This window comes from Ammospiza nelsoni, chromosome 5 (assembly GCF_027579445.1).
Source record: "Ammospiza nelsoni isolate bAmmNel1 chromosome 5, bAmmNel1.pri, whole genome shotgun sequence".
NCBI classification, from domain to species: Eukaryota; Metazoa; Chordata; class Aves; order Passeriformes; family Passerellidae; genus Ammospiza; species Ammospiza nelsoni.
The window spans coordinates 49853395-49879440 of record NC_080637.1 but is presented as its reverse complement, the minus strand read 5'-3'; the positions used below and the strand labels follow the sequence as shown (position 1 = coordinate 49879440).

The following is a 26046-nucleotide window of genomic DNA, read 5'->3' as shown; positions in this document are numbered from 1 at the left end:
GAAGTTTTTGGCTTCAGTGCCAAACCTAAATTTATTTGACAAAAAATATGAATTGATTAGTCTGCAATTAATTAGATTTCAATTGAAAACTTCTATCAGAGAAGGGGAATTAGGCAGCTTTTGAATTTGACAAAAACATATTGGCTTTGTGTCATAAGGAAAATACCGCCTCGGTATTTTTCATGAATGATTTCAGGATAGGTTTTAAATGCCATTTTTTGGCTGCTAATTTTCAGCAAATAGAAGTTCAGAAGCCAAGACTAGAAAGTTAATAAGTATTTAATAAAGGTATGAGGAGATGTAAATATGAAGAGGTAAACGGTAATGTTTGAACTGCTTTACTAATGAATTTCATTGAATGTAACTGCTAGGTAGCAGCTAGCCAGGCATTGCATGAGTATATTATCTCAGGTCACACGTGCAGCAAATGAAGTCTGAATTTTCTGGACTCCTTACATGGCTTTTGTACTGTCACTATGTCTATTTTAGAGAGCCTTAGCTTTATTCTCCCTCCTGCTGCTCAGTCTGCTCCCCTGTGCCTGGCACACAGCCACGCTGGCCGGGCATTTCTGCTCTTGGACAGCGAGTGCTGCTCCTGCTGAGTGCCAAGGCAGATCCAGGCACACTCTGGAGCCCACAGGTGCACAGGACCAAAGGGTCTTATAGGTCTCTTCCAGTCTTGAACTTCTGTGATTCTGTGAGTGCCAGGCTGGAGCTGATGAAATATTCTGGTGTTGTTGAGGCCTCACGGGCATTGGAGGTTTCTGTGCCCCCTGTCCCCGTGCACTCGCTGTCTGCTCCAGGGCCGTGACATGGGACAGGGGACACAACACCAGCCACATTCTGCACAGGGGCAGTGTGCTAACAAATTGCTCACTTGTTCCCTGCAGCTCCTCTGTTTAACTCCAGGTCCTTTGTGCGTTCAGCTGAGCAGATTTACCTAAATGGAAAAATACGAAAGAAAGTCAAGGAGCAAATAGAAAAAGTGGGAATAAAGAAGAAAGGTTGAAATGAGAGGTGAAAATGTTGCAGGCAGGCATGTGTCAGAGGGATGTAAGGAGGCAGGGAGCAGGTGGGATGCCTTGAGAGGGGGGAGGGAGGCAGAGCTCAAGCAGAGAGATGTTCCCTGCCAGGCACCCCCCTGCTTCTGCAGGATGAACCCCATGCATGCAGGCAGTGCCCATGTCCCTTTCCCCACCCTGACAATGTTCCCAGCATGGATCAGTCTTGAGCTGTGTGGTGTGAGGACACTGCCTGTGCCAATCCCCTCTCCTTCCTGTGAGTTTCATGTGGAAGGTTTTGAAAAAGAAAACCTCTAGCAAGGGAAGAAGTATTACTGTAAATATTCAATTATCATGACAGCTCAGCGCTCAAATTCCATCACAGATGAGAAGTTTGTCTTATTTAGCATAGTTTAAGCTTCTGAACCTGTCCTTCTACTCATCCATTCACACAAGAGGCCACAAAATAGTTTAGTGATGCCAGAAATGAGCTGCTGTTTCCCTCAGAAGAGATGCATATCACCTTGTTCTGTCATGATAAAGGGGAAGGACTCACACCCAGCACAGTCTTTTTTTTTTCTTTCCTCCCCTTCCCACATCCTAGACTCTGTCTGACTGCCCCCAGACCTTAAAGAATTTATGGTGTTTACTAACAAGATGTGCCTTAAGCAGTCAAGAAAGGGAGGAGAACAAAAATGGAGGGTAGTCAGGTAATGGGGGTACCCTCAATCATGGCACTGAGCTACTACAAAGCAAGGACAAGGAGCCTGGGAGTCTCCTGGAGTTCAACCATTTTCTACTGGCTGTAACCTTTCCTTGGTTTACAAACACCCAGCAAATTCAGGCTTCTGCAGGGTGCTGGTGTGATAAGGATACAAAACCCAGCTTAACAGGAGTCCAAACAAGCACCGTACACCTGACCCACCACCACAAGGTCTCTAGACACAGGAAATGTGAACCTCCTGAAAAAAACCTGCTGGCAGCTTCTGACTGATCACTCCTTGCAATGAGTCCCTTTGACTCTGTGTCAGCCTGATGTCACCCCCACGTGTGGCACTGGGAGATGGGGTTCAGCCCACACCTAGAGGGGGTTGAGTGTCCAGGGTTTCCAGGCTCTGGGGAGCAGGGCTGGCTGGAGAATGATAATAACAAAAAGAGCTGGGCTAGCAACCCCTGAAATGCTGCAGATGCCTGGAGACTCCAGCAGAGTCACTTAGGGATCCTATTTCATTAGAGAGTGGAGGCAACATTTATATTTTATCAGTTTTACCCACACAGAAGATGGGTGGGTTTTTGGCAATCAGTGAAGTTTCACTGCACCTTGGTCACCTGCATTGTGTGGGCATGCTACCATTGCACAAAGAGAGGAGTGAACATAAGCCGATGCTGAAGTCATCACTAGAAATGAAAAGGTGAAAATGAGCGGCCCTAATGCAGAATTACAGTGGAATGGCATCAAAGTTGTTTGGACACAATCTGCATGACTACAATAGTCATATCTCATCTGCAGGGATTTAAGCATCCTGGATTTCTCTGCTATTACAGCCAAGACCAGGAGGCCTCAGGAAGAACTGTAGGCAGAAGGGGTCTGTTAATGGAGCTGGAGCCTCCTAGGGCTGAGTTCATTTTTGTTACAGTTGCTCTCAAAAGATTCAGCGTTTGCCCTTTTCTAACCCATCCTCGGGAACAGCCTGCTGTTTTCCCTGGCAGTGTGATTGTCTGTTCAGCTTTTTTATCTGGCTACACTGGAACATAATGGCAGTAAATCTGTGACTCTGGCCACTGAGGGCTGCAGGAGGCTGGCTTGCTGCTGTCTGAACCACAGGGTGGAGTTAAGGCAGCATTTGTCTTGTGCTGAAAGGACCCACGGTCACTACTTGGATGACTGAAAATTTTCTAGTGACACAGGAACTGCACTATATAGGTGGCAAACTCATTCCAGCTAGGAGAAGGCAGTGATGTTCACTAGGTTAAGGTTACTCACATGCTGTAGCCACAAGAGGACAAAACCCAAATGGTTTGAAAACATTTTAAAATTAATTTTGCATGGTTAAGGCTAAGAGAAGATGTCACCTCCATTTCACATCACCCCTAGCCCTGTGCTTTTCCCCTGTGCTTGGTTTCTCTGAATATTATTCAGGACTTCTCATTTGGCTCCTCCCAGTTCAGAAAAAAATACTTTCTGAAATTAGATGTATTTTGGGCCAACAGCTTACTTGACATTTGATTCTTGTTTTGGGTTGTTCTGCTACTGCTCAAATTATTATTTTTTTCTATTTTTTTCCCTTCAGAGGCAGTTCTCTTAGGAGGTAAGTGGTTTTGGGAGAGGAAAGGAAGTTCAGTGGGCCTTCACCAAGCTTGAGGCCTTTATGTTTCTGTGCACATACATACCCCTGCAACAGACTGCAGTGTGGGGGCTCCTTCAGCCAGGAAGCTGCTTCTGCGTGTCAGCTCTCTGTGAAGGGCTGCTAGCTCATGGCCTGGGAGCAATGTAACTGTAATTCCAAAGTTTCAGTAGGTCTGTCTAATTCTGAAGCAACAACATGCTGATGACACAATCTTGCTTTATTTGGAGCAGGGTTGGTCAGTGCTTCCTCAAGGCCCTTTCCCTGTGTGCCTTTGCACCACACAGGGATGTCCTGGAGTCATCTCCATGCGTTTTTATCTCTGTGTGTTCCTCCTCCTTTCGTACCTGCTTACAATTTCATCTGACTGCATCCCAAGCCTCTGTCTATCACTAATTCTTTCTGTAGGCTGGTTGAATGTTTCTGCTTGGCTTGGGGTCGAGGCTTTTTTTGGGCGTGGGAATATTTTGATTATCTGCATGAAATCCCTTGTCTCTTCTTCTGCACTTGGTTTATGTGGAACTGACAGCTCCAGGGAGGTAAATGAATGCCACTGCATTTCAGAGGAAGAATTATTTCATGCAATTACCCTAAAAGTGCAGGAGAGAACAGACTGAAAGGAATGAGGGAGAGAAAGAAAGAGAGCATGAGAGAGGATAATCACAACACTTCGACAGGTTTACCCTATCGTGTTTGAAAATCTATCACTCTGACAAGTCCCCTTTGTGAAAGGTGTAGACAGATAACCAGGCATTAGCTCTTCAAGGTCCTCTTGAATGGAGGGTAATCTATAGAAGGATTAGTCCACTGCTCCCTGATTATTTTTTACAGACTGGCTGTACCCCATTTCCCTCTCAGTGTCTCACTTAAGCTCTCATTTAATTCTCCATGATTCCTGGTCAGGGGAATTTGGGTAAACTTTCTGTTGACTTGTGGGTCTTTCTGTAAAAATTATGTTTTTGTTCTGAGAAAGGGTGCAGTAACAAAAGGCAGTGCCCCCAATCCCTTCTTGTTTCCTGACTCTTGTTAAAAGGCCAGGGAAAAGGGAACTTTCTGTAGTTTCATTATTCATATATGAGAAGAGATTCAGTAGAAGCAGTTCCTGTCCTGACTCTGCTGCTATTTCACCTGCCAACGTTGTCATGCTCTTGATCCCATGAGCAGACCAGAGTTACCCAAGGGAAGCTGCTGACAACAGCCCATGTCTTCCTGGAGGCCTCATGCATCTCATGTTTCATGAAAACATGTCCATGAAAGATGATTTGAGGTCCTCAGGTGGAAATTTCTGGCCAAGATTATCATTATATCATTATAATTATCAAATTATCATTATAATGATTTCCTGCCATGCTTTTAAAGAGACAGGACATTTGCCATACTGGGCAAGAAGAGAATGCTGGGCTAAGGATTGCTGGGCCAGGTCACTTTTTGTCACCTGCACCTGCTGCTCTTGCAGCAAAGCCAATACATGAGTCACACCTATTTGCACTTTGAGGTTATTTACAGCACATGTTGTTGGGTTAGGAGAGCTAAGGTCTAGCATATGTCCTAAAATTAGGCTTTTCTCCTTTTGGTTGGTGTCAAAAAGGAGTGATTCACAGCCATGGGGGAAGCCTTTCCACCTAGTCAAAGCAGTTATTGCTTTAAGTGAGAGGGTTTATTTTTGTGTGTGATAAAGCAGGTTTAGCTGAAGCTGCCTCCCGAGACACAGGCTGCAGTGGGAGATGAGGGGAGCACAGGGAGCACCCCACTGTGCTGCAGGTAACTCCCAACAAAACTGGCCACATGGCTCCTATCCTGCTGGCCTTGTGTGCAGTGGCCACCCCACGTGTGTGCCCTGGCCAGAAGTGCCAGGATGAAGCTCAGGCTTCATCCCCATAAGAAACTCTTCAATGAAGAGATAATAAACCTGTGACTCAAGCCAAAATTCCGGATTCTTTTAAACTTTCTTTTTCTCTCTTTTTCCTCTCTCTCTCTGTCTCCCTCTCTTTCCCCTGCTGCAGGATGGTGGAGTACTCCCTGGATCTCCAGAATATTAACCTGTCTGCAATCCGTACTGTCCGTGTCCTGAGGCCCCTGAAGGCGATCAACCGCGTGCCCAGTAAGTCGTGCTCCCCTCCCAGCTCCGCTCCTGGGGAGCACATGATCCATAAGGCTGCTTGTGCTGCTGGTGTCCAGCAGGTACAAAGGGAACAGAGGCTTCTGTGGGGTGTGTGCAGGCTTTTCCTCATCCCAGGGCTCAGAGGTGGTGTTGGATGGGCAGGAAACAGCAGTCTCCCAGAGTACCCGCCCTGGCCATCCTTTGTGCACAGCCGTGCCGATGGAACTTCAGGAACCAAAGGTGAACAATGTGCAGTAAACAGAAGGGGTTTTTCTTTCTCTTACTGAAAGACATCACAGGTCTAACGATGTCTGTAGCCTCAAAAAGGCCTGTGTGTGAGGTCTGGAGAAGAATGAGCTTCAGGAATCAGGGAGAATTAGTTTGCTCAGGCTTCCACAAGACCTTCCAGATCCTCTCATCTGAAAAATCTTCAAGCCATTACCGGTTAGGGGCATGCACCTAGCACCGACTCTTTTTTTTTTTCTCCTCTTCACCTTGTGCTTTGTATTCTCTCTTTTGTGCCAGCTCTCCCTTCTGTGAGCTGCTGTGTGTGTATGAGCCAGGTCTGGGGCTGCCAGGGCTGTGCCTAGCCCAGATGTGTCAGCCCTGGGAGACTTCAGGCATTTCTTCTGCAAGTTTTTCAGTCTTACAGAATGGCACGAAGTCTCCTTGCTGTTCTCCATAATCTCCCTGATCAGGCTGTCGGCAGTGGCTGAGACCTTGCCAGAGCTCTCCTAATCCTTCTCTCAAACTCACATGCTCCTTTTTCTTTTCCAGACCTGAGAAAGTTTGGACAGTTGACCTCCTAATCTGCATCATATGTTTTCCCTTGTGCCAAAGTAATTTTCATGATGTCACCTACTTCTTGAACATGCTGTGGAGGTGGATTTCAGAGACTCTGGCTTCATGCAAAGCCTTTCTATAAGAGGATCTTGTCCCTCTTCCTGGATGTACTTTTATCTTTGAGCAATAGGCTTGAACAGAAGGTGCTGAAAGGTTTAAAAGAGAAACCAAGGCACAGTCCTGTGTGCTCAGCATGGCAGAAGGGAACCAGACAAAAGAGCCACTGGTTGGGGCACTGAGAGAGCAGCCAGGAATGTGACAGGTCCATCATGGAATGATAAACATGAGGTTCAGGAGAAGCTTTTGGCTATTCACGGTCAGCAAAACAACCCCCCCAGTCTGTCTCCATCTCTCTGGCCCTTCTCCAGACAGGAGAGGACTGGGAACCAGCCCTGGTCCTGGGGTTGATGCCTTGAGAGGCTGCCTAGAACAGAGGCTAGATGGTGTTAAAGGAATAAAGCAGGTATTTATTAAATGGCCTTCAAAAGATACACCTTGGGCAGTCCATGAGCCTGGCTGTGGCTCCACCCAAGATGGACACCCAGTCATGAGGTTTCACACTTTCATAAGTTTTGGTCCATTTACAATTGTCCAATTACAGCTTCAGCTTATGAAGTTCCATCCTCCCAGATTGCTCTCCTCAATTTGCTGCTGTTTACACTTTTTGGGCCTGAAGCTGCAAGTGTCCTTGGTTCTCAGGCTGGAAAAGGATTGCTTTGTCTAACTGCTCTGTGAAGAGAACTTGCTGACACTTTATATGAAGCTCAGAGTTACACACTAAGGCAGTACAGAAGCTAGAAAATATGAAAGCTAAAACTTAAGGCATTACCTTTCTGTGAGGGGGTGGCCTGGAGGCTGTGCATGGCAGACTCACCCCTTTCCAGGAAGATGTGGGCAGCCATGTGAGAGCAGCCCCATCCTCAAGCTGTGCACCTCCTTTCCTCCCTGCTTCATCAGGTGTGCCATGGGTTTGTGCTCAAAGACTGCTTGGGGAGACTGATCCCTGTTATCAGGGTAGACTTAACTTTGGAGGCAAATGGAAACACCTGGAATGACATCCAACTAACTCTTAACAGCTGTCTGCCTTTTTAATTGCTGGACAAAGGTGGTCAGGAAGAGAGCTTGCCTGGCAGAAACTTAAGGCTTTCTATTAGTCCTGTTTATCTCTTTATTAGAGCTGCCCCAGGGAGGAACAGTGTGAGCCATGTCAAAACTGACCTGCTCCATCCATGCAGAGGCACCAGAGAGGCTTTCCATCATCTTTCCTGACCTTTGCAGAGCAGATGCCATTGAATTTTTCCTGGCTGTCCCTGCCCTGACACTGCTTGTTTGCTCTTTTCATTAGTATAGAACTATACCTGTATGAAATTGATGTTGTTTTAATTTACACTCTGTGGTTAAACCTTTATGTATTTTTCTTGCTACATAAATCTGTGGTAATATGCAGAGAGTGTTTTGGAAGAAAGACATCCTGCCATTAATTAAAGCAAAAAAAAAGAAACAAAGTGGATTCCCTGGGAGAGGAAGCATTGACTTGAGGGCTGAAAACTAGCAAAGAGGTTGTAAACAAAGGTTTGTGATAAATGGGAATGAGCTGCATTAGAAGAAGGTGCCTAGTGGGCTACAACAAACATAATTAATGGGACCTTTGGCCACAAATCTTTTTTTAATGTCTTTTTAAAGTTCTTCATTACTAATCTGAAGCAAGAGGAAAGCCTATTAGTGAGATGTACTGATGATATCAAGCAAGAGGTGTTGCAGGTGCTACCAAAGAAAGTGGGAAATAGGACAGCAGGAGGGAGAGGGAGATTGAGGTCATGGCTGGGAATGTGAGATGTCTGGGAGAGGCGAGGAGTGGGGGGTGGTTGATCCCAAAGGCAGATATTCAGCCAAGTGCAAAAGGCTGTGATGGGCCGGGGGGCGCAGTGTTCACCTTGGGCATTTCAAAGGCTTCCACATGGACACCCAGGTAGGGACTGATTTCCACGGGGAAGTCTGGCTGTGTGGACTGAATAATGGCAGTTTATTATCAGGAGAATTGACAAAATGATAAAGAACCTGACTGATTAGAACACTAATGGAAGAGTGCTCAAGTGATCTGTCAGGTAAATTATTTAGTGCCCAAAGAACTCTACTGATCTGCCAGTGTTTGAAAAGTCCACATACTTACGTGAGAAATTTCAGAAGAAGTTTGAGAAAAATTGTATACTACCTGAATAAAATAAAAGGCAATAACAGAAAATTAGAAGAGAGGGAATTCAAAAGGAATTTCTAAGGAAACAGTAGCAACATGGCAGAGTAAAAAGTTAAATTAACTTATTTTATATTCTTAGCAGGTGGGCAAGGCTGAAGCTTAAATGCCCAAATTCCCAAATTGGATGTGTCTAAATTCTGCTTACGCATGCTCATCTGCAACATGAAACTACTGAAAGCCCTTCCTCACAGTGACACTCCTGAGGCTTTGAAACAATATCCCACAAAGAGCTGTCAAATTCTATTTACTCATTATCTATGGTACAAAGGATGCATGTAAGGATGTAAAGCCTCTCTGAATCATGACAGAAGAAGAAAGGGACAACCAGTGTATCCAAAAGGTGATAAATGTCCATTGAGAATGGCAGTATCTACCCAGCTGTAGTTAGACTGTAAAAGTTGCTGCCACAGGAAGTGACACTGTGCAAGTAAAGGAAACAAAATGGGATTTTCCAATGGGATTTTCCCATCCTTGGAAGTGTTCAAGGTCAGTTTGAAGGGGCTTTGGGGGACTGGACTGGTGGAAGGTGCTCTTGTCCATGGCAGGGAGTTTGGAAGTAGACGATCTTCAATGTCCCTTCCACACCAAACCATTCTGTGAGAACTCTCACGGAGACACTTCTGGATTTCAAACCTCCTTTGGGGTTAGAGCTGATCTTCAGGTACCAGTTATCAGCAATTGACTGCATTTCTTGCAGTTCTCAGCAGGATGTGCTACTGACCATTTCAGGTTTCCTGTCTGAAGCACTCTGGGGTTCTGCCCAGCCTGATCATTCCTCCATTCTCCTGCCATCTGTGGAGCATGCTAGAGAAAACATGAAGCACCCATGTCTTGTCATTTTACCACACCTTCATTAACATTCCCTTTTATTCTTGCATTCCTGACTACAACCCCAGGAACTCTGCCTTTTGGGGTCATGTTTGAAAATGAAGGAAATGAGAAGTCAGAGATGGGTCTGGTCCTATTGCCACAGGACTCAATTCCATGGCAATGTTGGTGTGACAAGCCCTGCAAGTCACTGAATCAGTGTAAAGAGTAAAAAAATACCCTCCAGGTCTCTGTCAGAGGTAGCTTCCTTCTGCTCTGGCCATGTCTGTGTCCTGTCTTGGGGTGAAAGTCCACATCCATTTGTTGCTACTGTTTTGTGATTGTGTTGCAGGTTGCTGGGTGAAATATTGCTCTTTCTGCTGGCTTTTTATTTGTTGCTTCTTCTTGAGGCAAGGCACAAGGTTTGGGGAGAGAGGCTGGTTTTGTTTTATTTTTGCCTGCTTTTGAGCAGTGAATCTGTGATCATTTCTGATAATTTGAATTTCTTGCTCTTCTTTTATTAACTTTTTTTGACATTTAAGAAGGAAATGTTTCTTCATTTTACTCTTTCTTGTCACATTGGCCTTATGCAAAGAAGAGCCCTTGCATTATGTGTGATGACTTCCAGCTTCCACTTAAAATTTAGTAGCTGATTCATCATTTGGAAGCAGATTTTTTCAGCTGGATGCACTGTGTGAAAGTGAAGGAATCTGTTGCAAAGCAACTTTACAGAGTAGAAAGTATACATATGTGCTAGTAGTCCATCTGTAAGTACAGTAATATTTATGTGGAGTTACAGGTATTAGAAAAATAACATTATATGCTTATTATTTGGTGCGCAGGAAATGAAATTTCAGATTTGTGGGAAGTTCTGCTTTTTCTAAATGTGCTCTTTTAAATTCAGAACAAAAATAATCTTTCCCCATCCTTTTTAATACAGCTGTATGCTGCCTAATTTTAGAAGGTTTGTTTAATTTAATGTTATTTCTTACGCTGGGTCCTGATAAAAAAGTCTGAAAATCAGAAATCCTTAATCATGCCATTCTAGTATAAGAATGCTTTCCTCTCTTCTTGTCTTCTTTTTCTTTTTGCTAAATGTTTTAATGACTACCGCAGTGTTTTTATTTCAACCAAATAGCAGGTTTTTTCCTAGTACAAGTGCTGTGTATAAAAAATCTTGATCTAGTTCCATTTTTCTTTTTTAATGATTGTAATTATAGTAGCTGGAGTTTTCTCCTCCGCTATGGATCTCAAAGATATAAACCATGGCATGTTATTTTTAGTCTTATGTTTCACACCAGGTTAGTGGGACCCAGTGAGTGTCACCAGCAGACTCAGGAATACAACTGACATCTCCTAACTCCCAGCTCTGCACTCATCTCACTAGACCAAAGCCCCAAAATAAAAATAATCTGAACCATCTGAGTGCTGAAATAGGAAAAGCAGATGTTTAACCTGCATATGCCTGTTTTAAATCTGTATTCCACACCAAGGTACCTGTGCTTGGCATTGTAACAGTCCCTAAAACAGAGTAAGCTGGCTACGAACCCTGCACTTGGCATGGGGGAAAAGTGATGACATTTACTTCTCTAAATGTGTTTTTTAAGAACTAATTTCACTGATGAGCATGTGTGAAATGAGCTTCTGACTGAGATATATGAGGCTGTAAAACAGTCTCATTTACAGCTAGATCAGACAAAAACCAAGCACATTTGACAGGCACAGTCCTGCCCTAGCAGTTGGAAATGCAAATGGATTATGAAATTCCTCTTCTAAGTGCCCCCCATGGGGTCTTTGCTTCGGATGCTTCAGTGTTTTTGCAAGAGGACTTGCTTCTTCTCTTCCAAAACTGATTCCCTTTCAAAAATATACTCTTCCAAATGACTCTTTTGGAAGTAATTTCCCCCCCCTCAGCTTTATTTGTGAAGCAATAGCTGAAACTCAGATACTGTTGATTTTTCCAAGTATTTTAACTTATCCAACTTGCAGTTCTTTGTATGAGGTGCTCTGCAAATACATATTATCACACCTCAGTGACAAACAACCACACTCTCAACCATGTGCTAATGTGTATACATACAGATTTATCCTCATACAGCCTGAGCAGGTTAGTAAGGGCACAGGAGTGATGTTCTCTGGCAGCACCCTTATGAAAAAGCTAAGAGGTCACAAAGCCCTGTTCATTCCCTGATCAGGCTGTGTGACTGAAATGTATTTAAAGGTGAAGGTGCCAGCTTCCTGTGGGGGACAGATCAGAGATGGGATTGTACTCAGAGCTGCACTGTCCTGTTATGTGCAGCTCTTTATCAGGTGTCTTTATCAAGTCAAGCCCTAAATTAGATGGGCACGCTCAGGATAAAGGGAAACCATGTGAAGGAGAGCAGAGCAGAATGAAGATCAGGAGAGATGAGAAAAAAGAAGGGGGGCTGGAAAGAGAAATGCACAGGAGGCAAGTGGTAGGGTTTGGCAGGCGCAGCACATGAAGGCCTGATGCACCTCTGTGTGTAGGATAATGGAGAGAAGAGGTAGGGAGGAAATCAAAACTGATACAAAGTCAAGGACAGTATAAAGACTCAAAAATATGCTGGAGGGGTTTGCAAATCAATGCATCTCTGAAGCTTTTTAACAAACCAACTGGTCTGTAACCAAACCCATTTTTGCAGTGCTGGAGGAAGCCCTCATAGAAGCCTGGAATGGTTTGGGTTGGAAGGGACTAAAGATCAGGGACACCTTCCACTAGAGCAGGCTCCTCAGAGCCCCATTCAGCCTGGCCTTGAACACGTCCAAGGATGAGGCATCCACAATTTCTGTGGATTATTCCAGTGCCTCACAACTCACTGTAAACAATTTTTTTCCTGTACTTAATTTAAGTCTTCAGTCACTGAAGACAGGCTCCAGTTTTATTCAGTTTTTGTTTATTTATTATTTTACTTCTTGTCTGATCTCAGTGCTGTTTTTCATGTAGATTACAAGTATGCAGTGTATTGCCAGGTGTTTAACTGGGCAATCAAAGTAAATTTTGGAGAAAACCCCCCAAACTATAATGAAAATTATATTCTTTTGTTAATGGGCCATCATGGCAAGGAGCTGGGAAACACTGAAATGCAGGAAACATAGACCTAGAAATGCTTTGTTTTGTATGATACATTGATTAGTTTCTATTTTTTGAGGTCACAGATCATGGGAGAAAGTAATATTTCCTTCTCAGTCCACTTCATTTCTGGATTATTAGCAAGTATTCAAAAGTCACTAATTGTGGGCTTGTAGGTTTTTCAGATGGCTTTAAAGCCATGAGATTTGAAAAAGGAAAAACAATCACAGATTATAATTATTTATTTTTCCTGTGGCTTTCAGACCTTTATACCTGTGAGTCATATTTTTTTTTTCCCACCCATACTGGTGGGGAATAAAAACTTCTCTCCTTTTTTTTTTTTTTGGCTGTAATCTGAGATTTTCAAGTCATAGCAAGATTTCCCACCTGAAGGTTTCTGCCATGCAGCTAAAGACTGATGATAAAAATCACAAGAGTCTGTAACAACACTTCAGAATTTGTGTTACTGAAAGTAAAGCAAGCCTGGAAAAAACCAAACCCAAACATTACGGAAACCAGTCATAGAAACCTTTGATGGAATCTTTATTTCTCCCTTCTCCTGTAGGGGAACCTGCAGAGCCAGAATTTTAAAAAATGCTTAGTACCTCACAGCTCCCATTGTGACAATTCTGCTGCCTGTTCAAACAAGCTCAGCCTCCAGTGTACACAGCAATCACGAAAGCCCAGCCATGTATTTTGCTGCCTAAATGGGAGCTGAGCTGTTTTGCAAAATCTGTCCCATGGGACCTATCAAGCAAAGGATACCATGGAAATGTGAGCAATAATGACAGTGTATTATGGGGTGAATGATACTGTCATATTACACTAATGCAAATTAAACTTTGTGTGTGTGGGCAAGGCAATTTACAACCATAACCTTAAATTTCTCTATCTTTGTGTATTTTGGGACCGATTCTCCTGTTCACACTCATTTCACGTAACATCATGTCATTGCCTGCAGTAGAAAGAAACATGATTCATGCTAGTGACAGCAAGAGGAAATTAGCCCTATTAAATCTTACCCAGAAGTTGCATTAATACTGTTTTACATAATATTTTGCATTATTCTGTCTCACTTAGCACTAGAGATGCGTAAAGAGCTTAAGGATATTTATAGGATGGAGGCAAGTGGCTTGCAGCCACAGCACTGGAGTTGACTTTTGTCCCTGGTGTTAGGTGGCTCCTGCAATTCCGAAAGAAAAGCTGCCACTGTATGTTTTTAATAGACTCTTCACCGAAAGTGAATGCAGTCATCACTGCAGTGATAAATGGGGAAAAAATGAGATGATCACTGAATGAACTGCTGTAGCAGGTGGTAGTAGGTGTTGCTTATTAGATGTTCAGTATTACAAAGAAGATCAGAATGACAGTAATCCCCCAGAGAGACACCTCTCTAAGAAATAATCTGACACCTGTCATCACTTTCCAAGACAGGGTTGCTTAACAGTCCAAAGCTTGCAAGGGGATAATGGCAGGACAGAGCAGAAGGGGGCTACTGACTGGAGCCTTTGCCTGCATGCATTTCTGCTCCTGTCACGGATTATGTGGCTACCAACCATGCTGAGGTTGCACGTACTGAATGTGACTGCTTGTGGAGGAGGAGTTTTTGGTTGTTATCTGTGAACCTTAGCTGGGCTTACAGCATCCATCATGAGGTGCAGCCTGCTGCAGAGCTTGGGTGTCTCCTTTTTGGATGACAGAAAAGCTTGGACTGTGGCCACTCTCTCTTCAGAAATGTCAGCACTTAGGTGTCAAGGTAAATGCTCTGGATTTTGCTCTGCTCTTTCTTGAAGCCACTGCAGCTGTGGGGTCAGGTCTGCAATTAGGAGGCTTCACTTCTGAGCTTGCTTCTTCACATCACCTGGCAGCACCACCTGAGCCCCCTTTGGCAGCCTGCTGAGCTCTGGGGCTCTGCAGTGCCTTTGTGTTTATTTGCTCCTCTTCTCCTCCAAGGAAAAGAGCTTATCTCTGGTTTCATTGGCTCTCTTTTTGGTGGTTGTTTTAGCTGAATGTCTGTTGGGAAGTGTTTGAAGTGATGCATTTTTCTTCTGTTCTTACTTTTCTTTCTCATGTTCATGACCTGACCTGACCTGGTGTATGTCTTGCTCTCTGACTGAAAAGAGGTGAGGTCTGTGTGAGTCCCTGGATCCCAAAGGAATTGTTTCTAGAGCCTTGGAGCAAGCTTAAAGAGATTTTTTTCCTCTTATAAGACTGCACTCTAAACCTAGTCTGGAAAGCTCTGTTCCAGCAGGGTGAAGCTCTGGCCAAAAAGGTTTTTTCTTGAGTTTGTCTCTCTTTTGGCTACCTCAGGCTTAAGCTGAAAAGTACCTTGAAGGTAAGGACTAGGGGCTCAAGTTTAGTTTTTAAACTTGAGTATTCTAAGGGAAGTCATTGTATGAAGATGAGGATTAATATGCCCATGCTACTGAGAAAATGAACAACAGCTCTCCATACTGGCTGAAGCTTTATAAGTGCTACAAATGTCATGTTTTGATCTCTTCTGTGGTTACACTGGGGAGTGACAAAGATAATTTGAGGTTATGTCATCAGCAGGCTGTGTAGGATGAGATGCCTGAGCCAGTCAGGGATGCTAAAAGGCTTTGCTTTTCAGTAAGGCAAGAGTAGGGATTTGGTGAGGAACTGAGCAGTGCTCCTGAGCTATGGATCATGCTGACCATCTGCAAGTGCTAAACCCCCAGCTCAAAATGTACCCTGCAAATGCACCCAGAACCTGACAAAGAGATTGGTGGGAAGACTTTGCTTTTCTCTGAATGAGCCCAGTGTGTCTGGGGCAGTTTTTCCTTAGCCGCAGAACTCGGTTAAGATCTCTCAGTACCTCATACTGTCTGTCAACTGGACCAGTGTTTCCCCAGAGTTGATTTAATTTGGGTCTGGTCATCCATCTGGACATGCTCTCTCTCTTGCCTTGGTGCAAAACAGGCAGTGATGGTTTGCAACATGAGTGAAGCTGGCTTTGCAGCTTGAAGACAAAGCATCTGGAGCTGTGTGCTGGCTCTTCCAGCTGAACTCCTTTAGCTTGCATGCGTTGTTTGCAGAAGAGGCCTCAGTTAGAAGGAATGCGTCAAAGAGAAAAGATCTGCATGGCAAGAAAAGCTGTGGGTCATAGTATAGGTCAGCTTCGCAGTGTGTCTGCTGTTGGACCCACAGCTGATTGGTGTCTCTTGGTAGTGTTTGGCCCAAGCTGGAGCTGATGTTTATGAGTGCAATGTGTGAAATGACAGCTAAGCCTCGGGTCAGCAGGAGATCAGTGAGGACAGCCACAAGTTGGAGCACCAGCTTGCACTGTGCACACAAACTGAGATTATTTTAACTACAGGCGTTGGCTGCAAAATTAAAAGAAAAGAAGATGGTGCACGTCTCTCTGTGTGTACTTTCTGCACAATCTATCTGCTGGAATGGTCCCTCGGTTCTGAAAATTTCCATAAATGAGCATGCACAGGAGAATGCTGCCAACCCCATGCTAGCTGGATGGACTGCCATGTGTCCTGGGGCAGGGGAGGAAGGAAAGAAGGCACGCTTGGACAAGCAGCCTGGCTGAGGGACATAATGACACTTCAGTTTCTGCATTCTGCAAAATGTCCTGCCAGCTACAGTCACAAGTGCTGATGGGAGAGAGATTTGGTTTTGTTCCAGTTAAAATGACAATTGTTAGCTTGGTACACGGTGCAGGTGAGATGGGAGCTGAGAATTATGTTCTCCTCCATTGCTCTACTCTAAGTGAGGGAATGATGGCCTCAAATCTCCTTTTGACTTCACATGCGTTGGCTCTGTCCCTCACGCTGTAGCTGGGGCGGACTGAAAGCCTCAGAGGTGAGAAAGAACAGGGTTTCTCACCCCTCCTCAGCCGGTCCCCGTTCGTGTCTCAGCGGGGTTAGCGCAGAGAGTGAATCATCCCAGCTGTGCTGGCGCTCAGGAGGAGGCAGGGAGAGAGGGCGAAGTGACAGGGCTGCTGTCACTGGCGGTGGCGGGCACAGCTGCCCGCACCACGGGCTCGGCTGCCCAGGGCTCGCCCAGCACTGCCCGGCTCGGCCCGGCCCAGCCCAGCCCTGCCCCGCCCGGCCCGGCCCAGCCCTGCTCAGCCCGGCCCAGCCCAGCCCTGCCCCGCCCGGCCCAGCCCAGCCCTGCCGTGCCCTGCCCTGCGTTGTCCAACCCGGCCCGGCCCAGCCCTGCCAAGCCCGGCAGGCCCAGCCTGCCCGGCCCAGCCGCGGTGCCCCCGGGGCGGGCCCGGCAGACGAGTCCGCTTAGCTGCGATAGCCAGGCTAATCAGGGCTGATGGCGAGTGTCGGGAGGGAGCTGGGGCCACTGTGGTGTCTGCTGAATTTGTCAGGAAGGGCCTCTGGGTGCGACCAGCCTGAGGGAGACGATTTACTTCTGAACCACGGAGGGAGCTCAGAGGCTTTGTTCAGCCCTGTGCTTCCATCTGATGGTCACTTCTCTTGCCTTCCCACCATTTCTCATCCCTGTACATACTTTCCCCCCATCTCCTGCTCTGTTTGAGTGGCTGTGGCTTTGCTCCTGTGGGATGTCTTCACAGAAGGAGCCCTGCCTTCGAGGTACCATCGAGCACCCTTCTCTACCCCTTGACTCAAGGCCATGGGTGAGCAGCAGGAAACCATTATGTGAGCATTGTTTCCCTCCTTGGATGCCCACAGACAAGGCCATTTCATTTCCTCCCTTCCCCTGGTCAGAGTGAGTGGAGAAAAGATCTTTCTGAGCCCACACCTGGCACTCATGAATATTTAATGTTTCTAGCTTTTATTTCCCTTGGAGAGCAAAACCTTTTCATATTTGATGCCCTGGAAGGCTGTTTGGTTGCTGAATGTTGTTTCATCAATGCTCTCCCTCCTCGCTTTTCCTCCAGACTGCCCAGCCTCTCTTCCTTTCTCTTCTTGAGCAGCGTTCCCTTTTTACAAAGGTTGCTTCAGAAAAGGTCACCGTCCCTTTCATATCCCCTCCTTACTGTGAGCCAGCACTGCTTCTGCTCTGCCAATGGTAAAGGAGAAATGGGGATGTGGGGAGGGAGCCCAGGAAAGGTGTGCACAGAAGCTGAGAAGCAGCACAGAGGAAGAGGGGTGTTGTAGGCAGAGCAAGAGAAAAATGGCTGAACAGCAGGTGGAGGCAGCAGAAGGTGGGAAGGAGGCAGCAGCAGGATTTTGGTGAAGGGGCTTTCCAGCACCTTTCAGAATTTGTCATTCAAGATGCACATGTGTTGCTGTGGATGGCAGCTTGTCCAGGAAGGACCCTTTGGAAAAGGAATGCATCCCAGTTCCCCAAAACAGAATACTCCCAAAGCTGCACTTCCCATTTCAACTGGTGGGCAGTTGCTTTAGAGACCTCATTATTTTGGCCACCAGCTTCTCCGGTAAATCATCACCTGTTGGCCTTAGGCCATTCAGCCTTTCTTCCTCTTTCTCCTGCAGTTGCAACTGATGTTTGAATGTTTAGATGGGTGTAGATTCATCATTACTGCTTTTGAAGAGCCAATCTCATATCCATAGTCAGCATCAATAGCAAGAGAAAGATTAATCTGTCAAACTGTGAAATTAAAAAAAAAAAAAACAAAACCCCAAACTGGTTTCATTTGGACTTAGAACCTGTTAATGCTGAAATTCTTTGTGATGTGGAAAAGATGCCACAGGAGACACCTGCCAGTTCTTGGGTCGTGGCCCCATGTACCCCAGAGTACCTAACATGGGGGCAATAGCTATGGTCTTGGAGCTGTGGACAGCATAATCTTGTACCATCAGTAATCCCTCTGAAAGTCAGGATAGAGAACGTATGGGCAGGCAGGATGCTTCCAAGAAAAAGTCAGACAAGTTTTGCACGTCATTTGCTTTTTCTTGGAACATAGACAAAATCAATTTTTGTAAATTCTGACCCAACAAGGATGCTGTCTGTAAAATTCTGGTGTGAATGTCTGTTTTGTCTGTTCTGCATTTCAACGTAAGGGCAGCCTCATCTCTCCCATTACCCAGCTCTGAAATGGAGCTAGCATCAACTGATCTGAAAAACACCACCCTCTCTTGCAGCATTACTGGTACTGTGTCACTTGGCTCTCCCTAATGTACTGACCAGGACAGTTTGTGGGAACTACTGAGCTCCTCCTGTGACACAACATTAATGCTGGGAGCACGTAGCACTACAGTGAGGGTGCACAGTCTTGAAGTCCCAGGGCTGTCCAGAGTATTTCTCCAGGGCCCAGCAGGTCTCAGTGGCTGTGCTGTTGGACTTGGTGTGCTGAGAGCTCAGAGAGCTGTCAGTGACTCAGGGCACAGCTGTGATCCCCAGTGAGTGGCTGGAGCTGTGTCCCTGATGTACTCGTCTAGAAGCTGCCTTATGTGGTGACTGGTGACACAGCAGGACAGGCAGGCATCAGGGCTTGACTACTGCTCCACAGCCTGGTCTTAGAGCTAGAGCCATCATCCCTTATCCTTCATGATCCCATGGAGGCACCAATGAGCATCTTCCCCTTCCTACACATCACATACCTGTAAATACCACTTGTGTCTCTTCCACCCTGCTCTGTTTCCAAAGCATTCTCTACTAATCCAAACCAGTCTGCTGTTCCACAGCAGGCACACTTCTCCCTCTTCCTTCAGTGTTTGTGAATTCCATGCCTGCCTGCCCCACCACAGGTGCCCTTCCTCCCCTCTCTGTGGGGCAAGCAGTCTGGGGAACAGACATGGAACATAATGTATAGTATTGTGTGGTAATTACTTGGTGCTGGGTACACAAGGGAGATTATCTTGTGCCTCAAAGGGCTGTCAGAGAATCCTAATCCTATCTTCCCCTCCTCTTTCCCCTTCCACTGCCATCTAAAGCAATGAATTGGTTATAAATACCTAATTAGCTAATTATTTGCTGGCCTACATGGAACATCTTCAGTGAAGGAACTCTCTGGGTATCTGAGGGGGGACCTCCATGGAGACAAGGAGAGACAACCTCATGAGGTGTGCACAGGGATAAAAGCAGTACTGTGATGCTCAGAAGAATTTCTAGGCTTTCACCATCCCTGGAGAGCACAGAAAAAGCCATTAGCTCCATGGAGAAATGGACTATATTTACCCCTACTTGTGGCTGTGCGCTAAAGAGCCAAGGGGAAAATAAAACCACAAGAATAATTCATTAGGTAATTAGAGAGTAAAAAAAAATTCTTTTGAAACATTTGCACTGGGCAGATATTCTGTGCTGGAAGCTTTTTGGGCTGTGCCTGCTACTTGTGTGCTCCAGCCCCACTGGGGCATGAGGACTAACCAGGGGAGGAAATTGTGGTTTTCATGACTGTCTCTTGATGATACTGTCACTGATAAAAAACAAGTATCTATGCTACTTTATATATTCTGAAAAAGTTCATGCCACTGGCAGGCTGGCCTTGGTCTGTCCATGCAGATCTCACAGGCTGCAGTTGCTGTACTGGGATGACTTTCAGTTGGAGCCACTGGGTGATGGGGCTGTTGAGCTGACATGCCCCTTTGGGACCGTTGTCACTCTGTTGTCCTTCTGCAGGGAAAACGGAGGGAGTTATGTCAGTCAGATAGCTGATGGCACCAAAAGTCTCATTCTCTTTTCTTCTCTGCTGCAGATGAAGGCCTAAGGTTAAGAGATCACAGCATCACAGCAGCTCTGCTGGCTGCCTGTCAGTAGAGGTTAGGACAAGAAAGGGCAGTAACCATAAATCTGGCCAGGTTTTGGCAGTGGTTAATTTCTGACACTCTGCTTTTCTTTTCATGGGGCTTTTTGCTTTCATTATGCATATCTTGTAAACTTCTTTCCTTCTCCTTCCCTTCCTCTCTCCCTCTCTCCATCCCTGTGTCCCACACTTGCTCCTGCTGGTTCTCTTCTCCCCCTGCAGGCATGCGCATCCTTGTGAACCTGCTGCTGGACACCTTGCCCATGCTGGGGAACGTCCTTCTTCTCTGCTTCTTTGTCTTCTTCATCTTCGGCATCATCGGCGTGCAGCTGTGGGCTGGGCTGCTCCGCAACCGCTGCTTCATGGAGGAGAACTTCACAGTGTGAGTGACTGGGAGACACCACTGCCTTCCTTCCTGCTGTGGATGTTTCACTTTCCCTCTGCCTGTTCATGTCTTCTGCCAGGCTCTCTGTGCATCACTTACTCCATGTGTGGAGTGATAGTGTGTGGGTGTTGGTCACATCTTGCAGTGGAAAGGGAGGGTGGGCAAAGACAGCTGGCTTTCTTTTGTCTTCACAGCAAGAGTCTGGGTTCATTTGGATTTGATCAAGGCATAGGTTAGCATGGCTGCTATGTCTAGTGATATAGGATGGTGCTCCTACACCCAGAAAGAACTGAAACTCTGAAACATGCTGCCAAAAGATATTGAACCTGCTCCTTCTTGACAGAAAATAACACTCACAGGAGCCTTACAGAAAGCCATAGTGCTGCCTGATGCATCCAGCAACATCTTTTACACCTCCAAAATAGAGCTGGGTGTCTCTTTCAATAGTAGTGCATTACCTTTGGAGGGACACTGAGAAATTTCTAGAAAACTTCAGGAGTAGAATTGCATGTGGCCAGTGCCATGGGGAAGGGATAGAGGGCTGGTAGGAGAAGTGTCCCACAGCTGGGTTAGTAGAAGGGAGAGCATCTAGAAGCAAAGAATTAATGTTTGAATGGGACAAAAAACTTGTGGAGAAACATGGGAACACTTCTGGCAAAGAGAGCCTGAAGCCACACAGGGGTCAATTCAGGTATCTGAGGTTTGTTTAGGGTTTCAGGGGCAGTCTGCAGAGCACAGCTTTATTCCTCCCAGGGGCAGTGGGATGGAAAAGCTCCTGCCTGCCATGAATTCTCCGATTACCCAGTTTCAGGGCACAGCTCTTCCTGTTGACTCTCTGGCTTTAGTAGATCTCAGGCTTTAAAACGTTTTCTTAAAACCATATGCTAATCCCAGGGGTGCTATCAGTGTAGACTACTTAAAGAAAACCTAGAGCTGTAGATCAGTTTAAACTGATTAAACAGTTCTGAAACTTCAGAGCATCTCAAATTGGGGAAAAAAAGTGTGAAAATACAATGTGCAGAACAGCAGTGGAGTTGCAAAGTAGGAGCTGCTTAAAGCAGTGTTTATTTATTCCTTGGGGAAAAACTACTGTTTAGGATGATTGTCCTTTATGTAAATCAGGAGTAGCACTTCTTTAATGAGTGTAATTATATCCATGCAGAGTTGATGTAACTGAGAAGTGAATTGGGGCCACAGCCTTCACAATGACAGATATTAGAAAATATTTGGCTGACCATTACTAGGGAAATCAGTTCTGAAGGTGCCCATGCACCAATGATGAGGATGAGTTGCAACATATCTTTGTAGTTTAGTCCTGCTTAGTTAACAATCAGAGCTTGTCTTTTTCTTTTTCATCAACACCTGTCCTCTTCAATGACACTTAGTGGAAAAAGTCTGCATTTGCACAACGTGAAAGTTGTGCATTGTAGCACTACAAGGAATACACCAGCTAGAGCTTAATCCTTTTTTTTTTTTTTTTTGCATCTCCACCTTTCACTTTTCTGATATTAGCTCATCTCCAGCTAGGAAAGCATAGATGATTTTAATTATTCATGCATTTGGAAGGTGCTTGCATTATTTGGAAAAAATACATGAACTTGTCATAAAACATTGCACCCGTAATGCCAGCTGTCAAGGAGGAGTCAAAGTTAAGGTTAAGTCAATTTTATCTTTCCATTTCTGAATTTTAAGGCTTATCTGTGCAATATTAATTATGCATGAACTGGATTTTTTTTTTAGAAGTACAGAAGGTTCACTACCAAATGTTATAAAACATGTCCATCAGCAGTTACATATATGAACATATTACAGTAAAGCCTGATGAACTTCCTTAATGTCATTGCATCTGATTTAGCTTTGATGTTAATGGGGAGAGTATCAGACTGCAAATCTCTGCATTCCAGCTTTTTTTCATCTCCATGCAAGCTGATTGTGCAATTTGGCCTGGGGTGATCTGATGGCAGGAAAAGCTCTGAAAACTGGGGGCTGACCCTAGAAATTTACTGGTTTTCAGGAACCCTGTCATTCCTCCCCTTCAGTCAATAAACCTGGAAATCCCCCACCCAATGCAGTCCCTATGTCAGAATGGGGGCTCCCAGCCCCACCAGTATCACTGATAGATAGGAAACGCTTTGTCACAGGAAATTTGACAGTGGCTTCTTTTGCAGACAAGGTGACATTGTCCTGCCCCCTTATTACCAACCAGAGGAAGATGATGAGATGCCCTTTATCTGCTCGCTGTCAGGAGATAATGGAATTATGGGCTGTCACGAAATACCCCCGCTGAAGGAGCGAGGCCACGAGTGTTGTTTGGACAAGGATGATTATTATTATTACAATTCAGTCCGGCAAGAGTTCAATGTCAGTGGCATGTGTGTGAACTGGAACCAGTACTACAACGTGTGCCGCACAGGCAACGCCAACCCGCACAAGGGTGCCATCAACTTCGACAACATCGGCTATGCCTGGATTGTGATATTTCAGGTAAGTCTGAGATAGCCTCCTTACAAGGCTCAAGCTTATATTTCTGTTTTTCAAACTCAGTCCTTCTGGGCTTCAGGGGTAGTTTCTGCAGGGTGTGACAGAGGTGCAAAGTAAAGGGTGTTGTAACTCCCCTGGTAAGGGAGACAGTGCACACATGAACGTGCTTGCCAAAATAAGCTCCACTCTTCAGGCTGACTCGCACCAGTTTCCCCTCCAGTCCAGACAGCTATAGTAAAGGAATTTTTTTTTTTCTTTTTAATTCCCAACACGTGTTGCAGATGGGAGCTAAAATCCATGCCTTTTTTCTTTTCCTCCGGCTGTACGCGGTGTCCAGTCCAAGGGGCACAGCAACCTGCTGCGGGTTTTCACCCGCTGCGATCCAGGGAAATGAACTATTTTAATGAAATATTCCTGCTGTGGACTAGAATGATCTCACAGGCTTTGACAGTATGCCAGTGTCACCAAGCAGTACCATGCTGATTTCCCAAAATGGAAATTTGGCTTCGTTGAAATGAATTGTTGTTTCTCACCTTTCTTGGGTTGCACCAAACCTGCCAGTATCTGCTTGTTATACACTGAGGAGTGAGCTCTGGAATACCCCTCCCGTTTCTCTTGTTTGTCTTTGCAGGTGATCACACTGGAAGGGTGGGTGGAGATCATGTACTATGTGATGGATGCCCATTCCTTCTACAATTTTATCTACTTTATCTTGTTGATAATCGTAAGTATAAGGTTTGATGAATTGTTTGTCAGCAATGCAAGCTAAGAGCTGACAAAAACCAGGTGTTAGGTCAACATAGATAGCGGGAAGCAAACTTCTAGAAATTTCAGAAAATCCAGCTAGTTGATTTTCACCCAGAGTCTGAGGCAGGATCACATATATAGTTGTCAGATAAGTTGTTAGCCTTCACTCAAAAATATACTTAAGATTGATTTTTAAAGTTATACGTGCCCAGTGTAGAATAATGTTGTCACTGGCAGATCTACTTGCAAAGTAAATTCCTCAAACCAGTTGACTTAAAAGCCAAATATTTCTCTGATGTTCTACTAGATCTCTATACAGTTTAAGCTCTTGAGTAATTTTTGAGCCATGTTGAGTGAGGAGCTTTTGGCAGCACCTGGGTTTATCAGGTTCAGAGTCTGAGATTCACATTTTGTTAGATTCAGGATCTGTCATGCTGAATTACTTCCTCACAATGAACGAAAAGGAGCTACTGCTCCAAAAGTGTCAGCAGTCCAAAATAAACTGGCTGTGTGAGATCCCTTGTGGATGATAGGATGGAAAGAGAGAAGTGTGTCAGCAATGAGAACTTAATAATCAGTTTATAAGCCCTGTGGATTTGTATAAATGAAGTTTGAAGGTTGGTTTTCTGCAAGGATATTAATTATCAGCACCTGGGATGAGAGCTGAGGAACATGGTACTGTTGCTTCCCTGTTCCTCAGGCTTCCCTTGCATAAGTGTGTTTTCTTGGAGGGAATATCCTGTTTCTAACAAGGAAGGGTTGTGTTTTTTATGAAGACTCTTGCACATTGCTCACCTGGGGGACCAAAGTCAAGAATGAAATGGAAAGACATAGGATGAATTATGGGAAGTATAAAATCTGTATGTGGTAGGACCAATTTAGTTTCAGGTCACTGAGCAAGGACCTCAGTGTATATTTCCAAGGCCAATGTGCATTTGGATGAATGGACTTGGCCAGGACTCTGGTCTTCATCCAACACTTGTCCTGCTGGGCCGTGCCCTTCAGGAAATAGGATCTCTAGAAGCAGTCACCCAGTAGCACTAACAGACTGACCTAGTACAGGATCTAGTTCACATTCAAGCTGGCATGCAATGACTTGAGATAAAGCAGACTTTAATCAATTTCTGTGAGAAATTCTGCAGCCTGTACATATGGAGGATGGCCCAAAAGAAAAAAATCTATTGGCCCCTTCAGGTAACACAACTTAAAAAAAATCTTACTATATCCTTGATTTCACCCTGCCTTACAGTATTCTATTCTCACAAGGGAAAGACAAGGAGATAAAAACAGGAATATGACGTACTCCCTGTGGGCTGAAGCACGAACCTGGACAGCAGAGGTGAAATATACCTTAAGGAATGTTGCTTTTACTTTGATGCTGGAGAGTCCCAAAGAGACAGTGCAGAGATGTGATTGCACATGGGATGATGCGGGGGGAGTTTCTGTTCTCAAGGGCAAACTGGACATCTACTACTTTTTGGGAGTTCAGAAAATAATAATTTCCCGTTAATTTCGTTCATATATCCCACAATGCAATAGATATTTAGTACCCACCTGCATTTTGACTTTGATCAGCATGGTCAGGATACCCCAATTTATAGAATGTGCAAATAGACACAGACTTTACTACTTGTCCCAGAACCCCAGTCTCTCCCAGAGCCAGGAAGGACTGTGCAGGGTCAGTGTTTAAGCACTGGGGCACACATACCCAGTCTTTTGTAGGCCAGTTCCAGAAACTGCCCTTCCCCCCACATTTCCAACTAAATAAATTCTGTCAGCGTATTTTTGGTTTCTAAGTATCCTTCTAGTGCTGGCTCACGTCATGTGGATTCACAGTGATTCAAACTGTGTCTCTGCATTTGCAGGCACCGAAAACCCTCAATTAAACACTCCACCTGAGATGTTACTGCAGAGTGTCATTGACATTTCTAGACACTCCCTCCTCATTTGCAGAAGCCATATATGTTTATTTCTGTCAAACACAGGAGAACATGATTCTCAGGTTACTTTGGGGACTGCTGAGAACAAAGGAGTCATATGCTAGGTGGAATATTTTCTTTACCTTTCTGGAGTTAGGCCAAGGAAGTATTTAGCCTTCCTGCTACCTTCTTGGCATGTGATGTATCTTTTGCAGCATAGAGCAAGCCACCATGTCTAACTTGATACTATTTGGCTGTATTTTCTATCTGAATCTTCATATAGAAATGATGATCCCACTTTAAGTCTCATGAAGTACAGTCCTTCCAGCCTTTTTCCTTCCCTCTTTCTCCATGCTTTGAAGGCCTGGCTTTCTAAGCAGGATTGTTCTGACAGTTGTGTTTTAAGCCCTAACTCTTTGCT

The 26046-nt window shown here is 45.0% G+C and overlaps 1 protein-coding gene across 1 annotated transcript in view; it reads left to right on the top strand.

Moving 5' to 3' along the window:
* Nucleotides 1-26046, top strand: part of CACNA1I (calcium voltage-gated channel subunit alpha1 I) — a 149648-nt gene that overhangs the window by 78874 nt on the left and 44728 nt on the right. The window contains exons 4-7 of the mRNA XM_059471884.1: nucleotides 5350-5447; nucleotides 20316-20475; nucleotides 22647-22962; nucleotides 23591-23683. Coding sequence (XP_059327867.1) covers nucleotides 5350-5447; nucleotides 20316-20475; nucleotides 22647-22962; nucleotides 23591-23683 — 667 coding nt within the window. The remainder of the gene's footprint in view (nucleotides 1-5349; nucleotides 5448-20315; nucleotides 20476-22646; nucleotides 22963-23590; nucleotides 23684-26046) is intronic.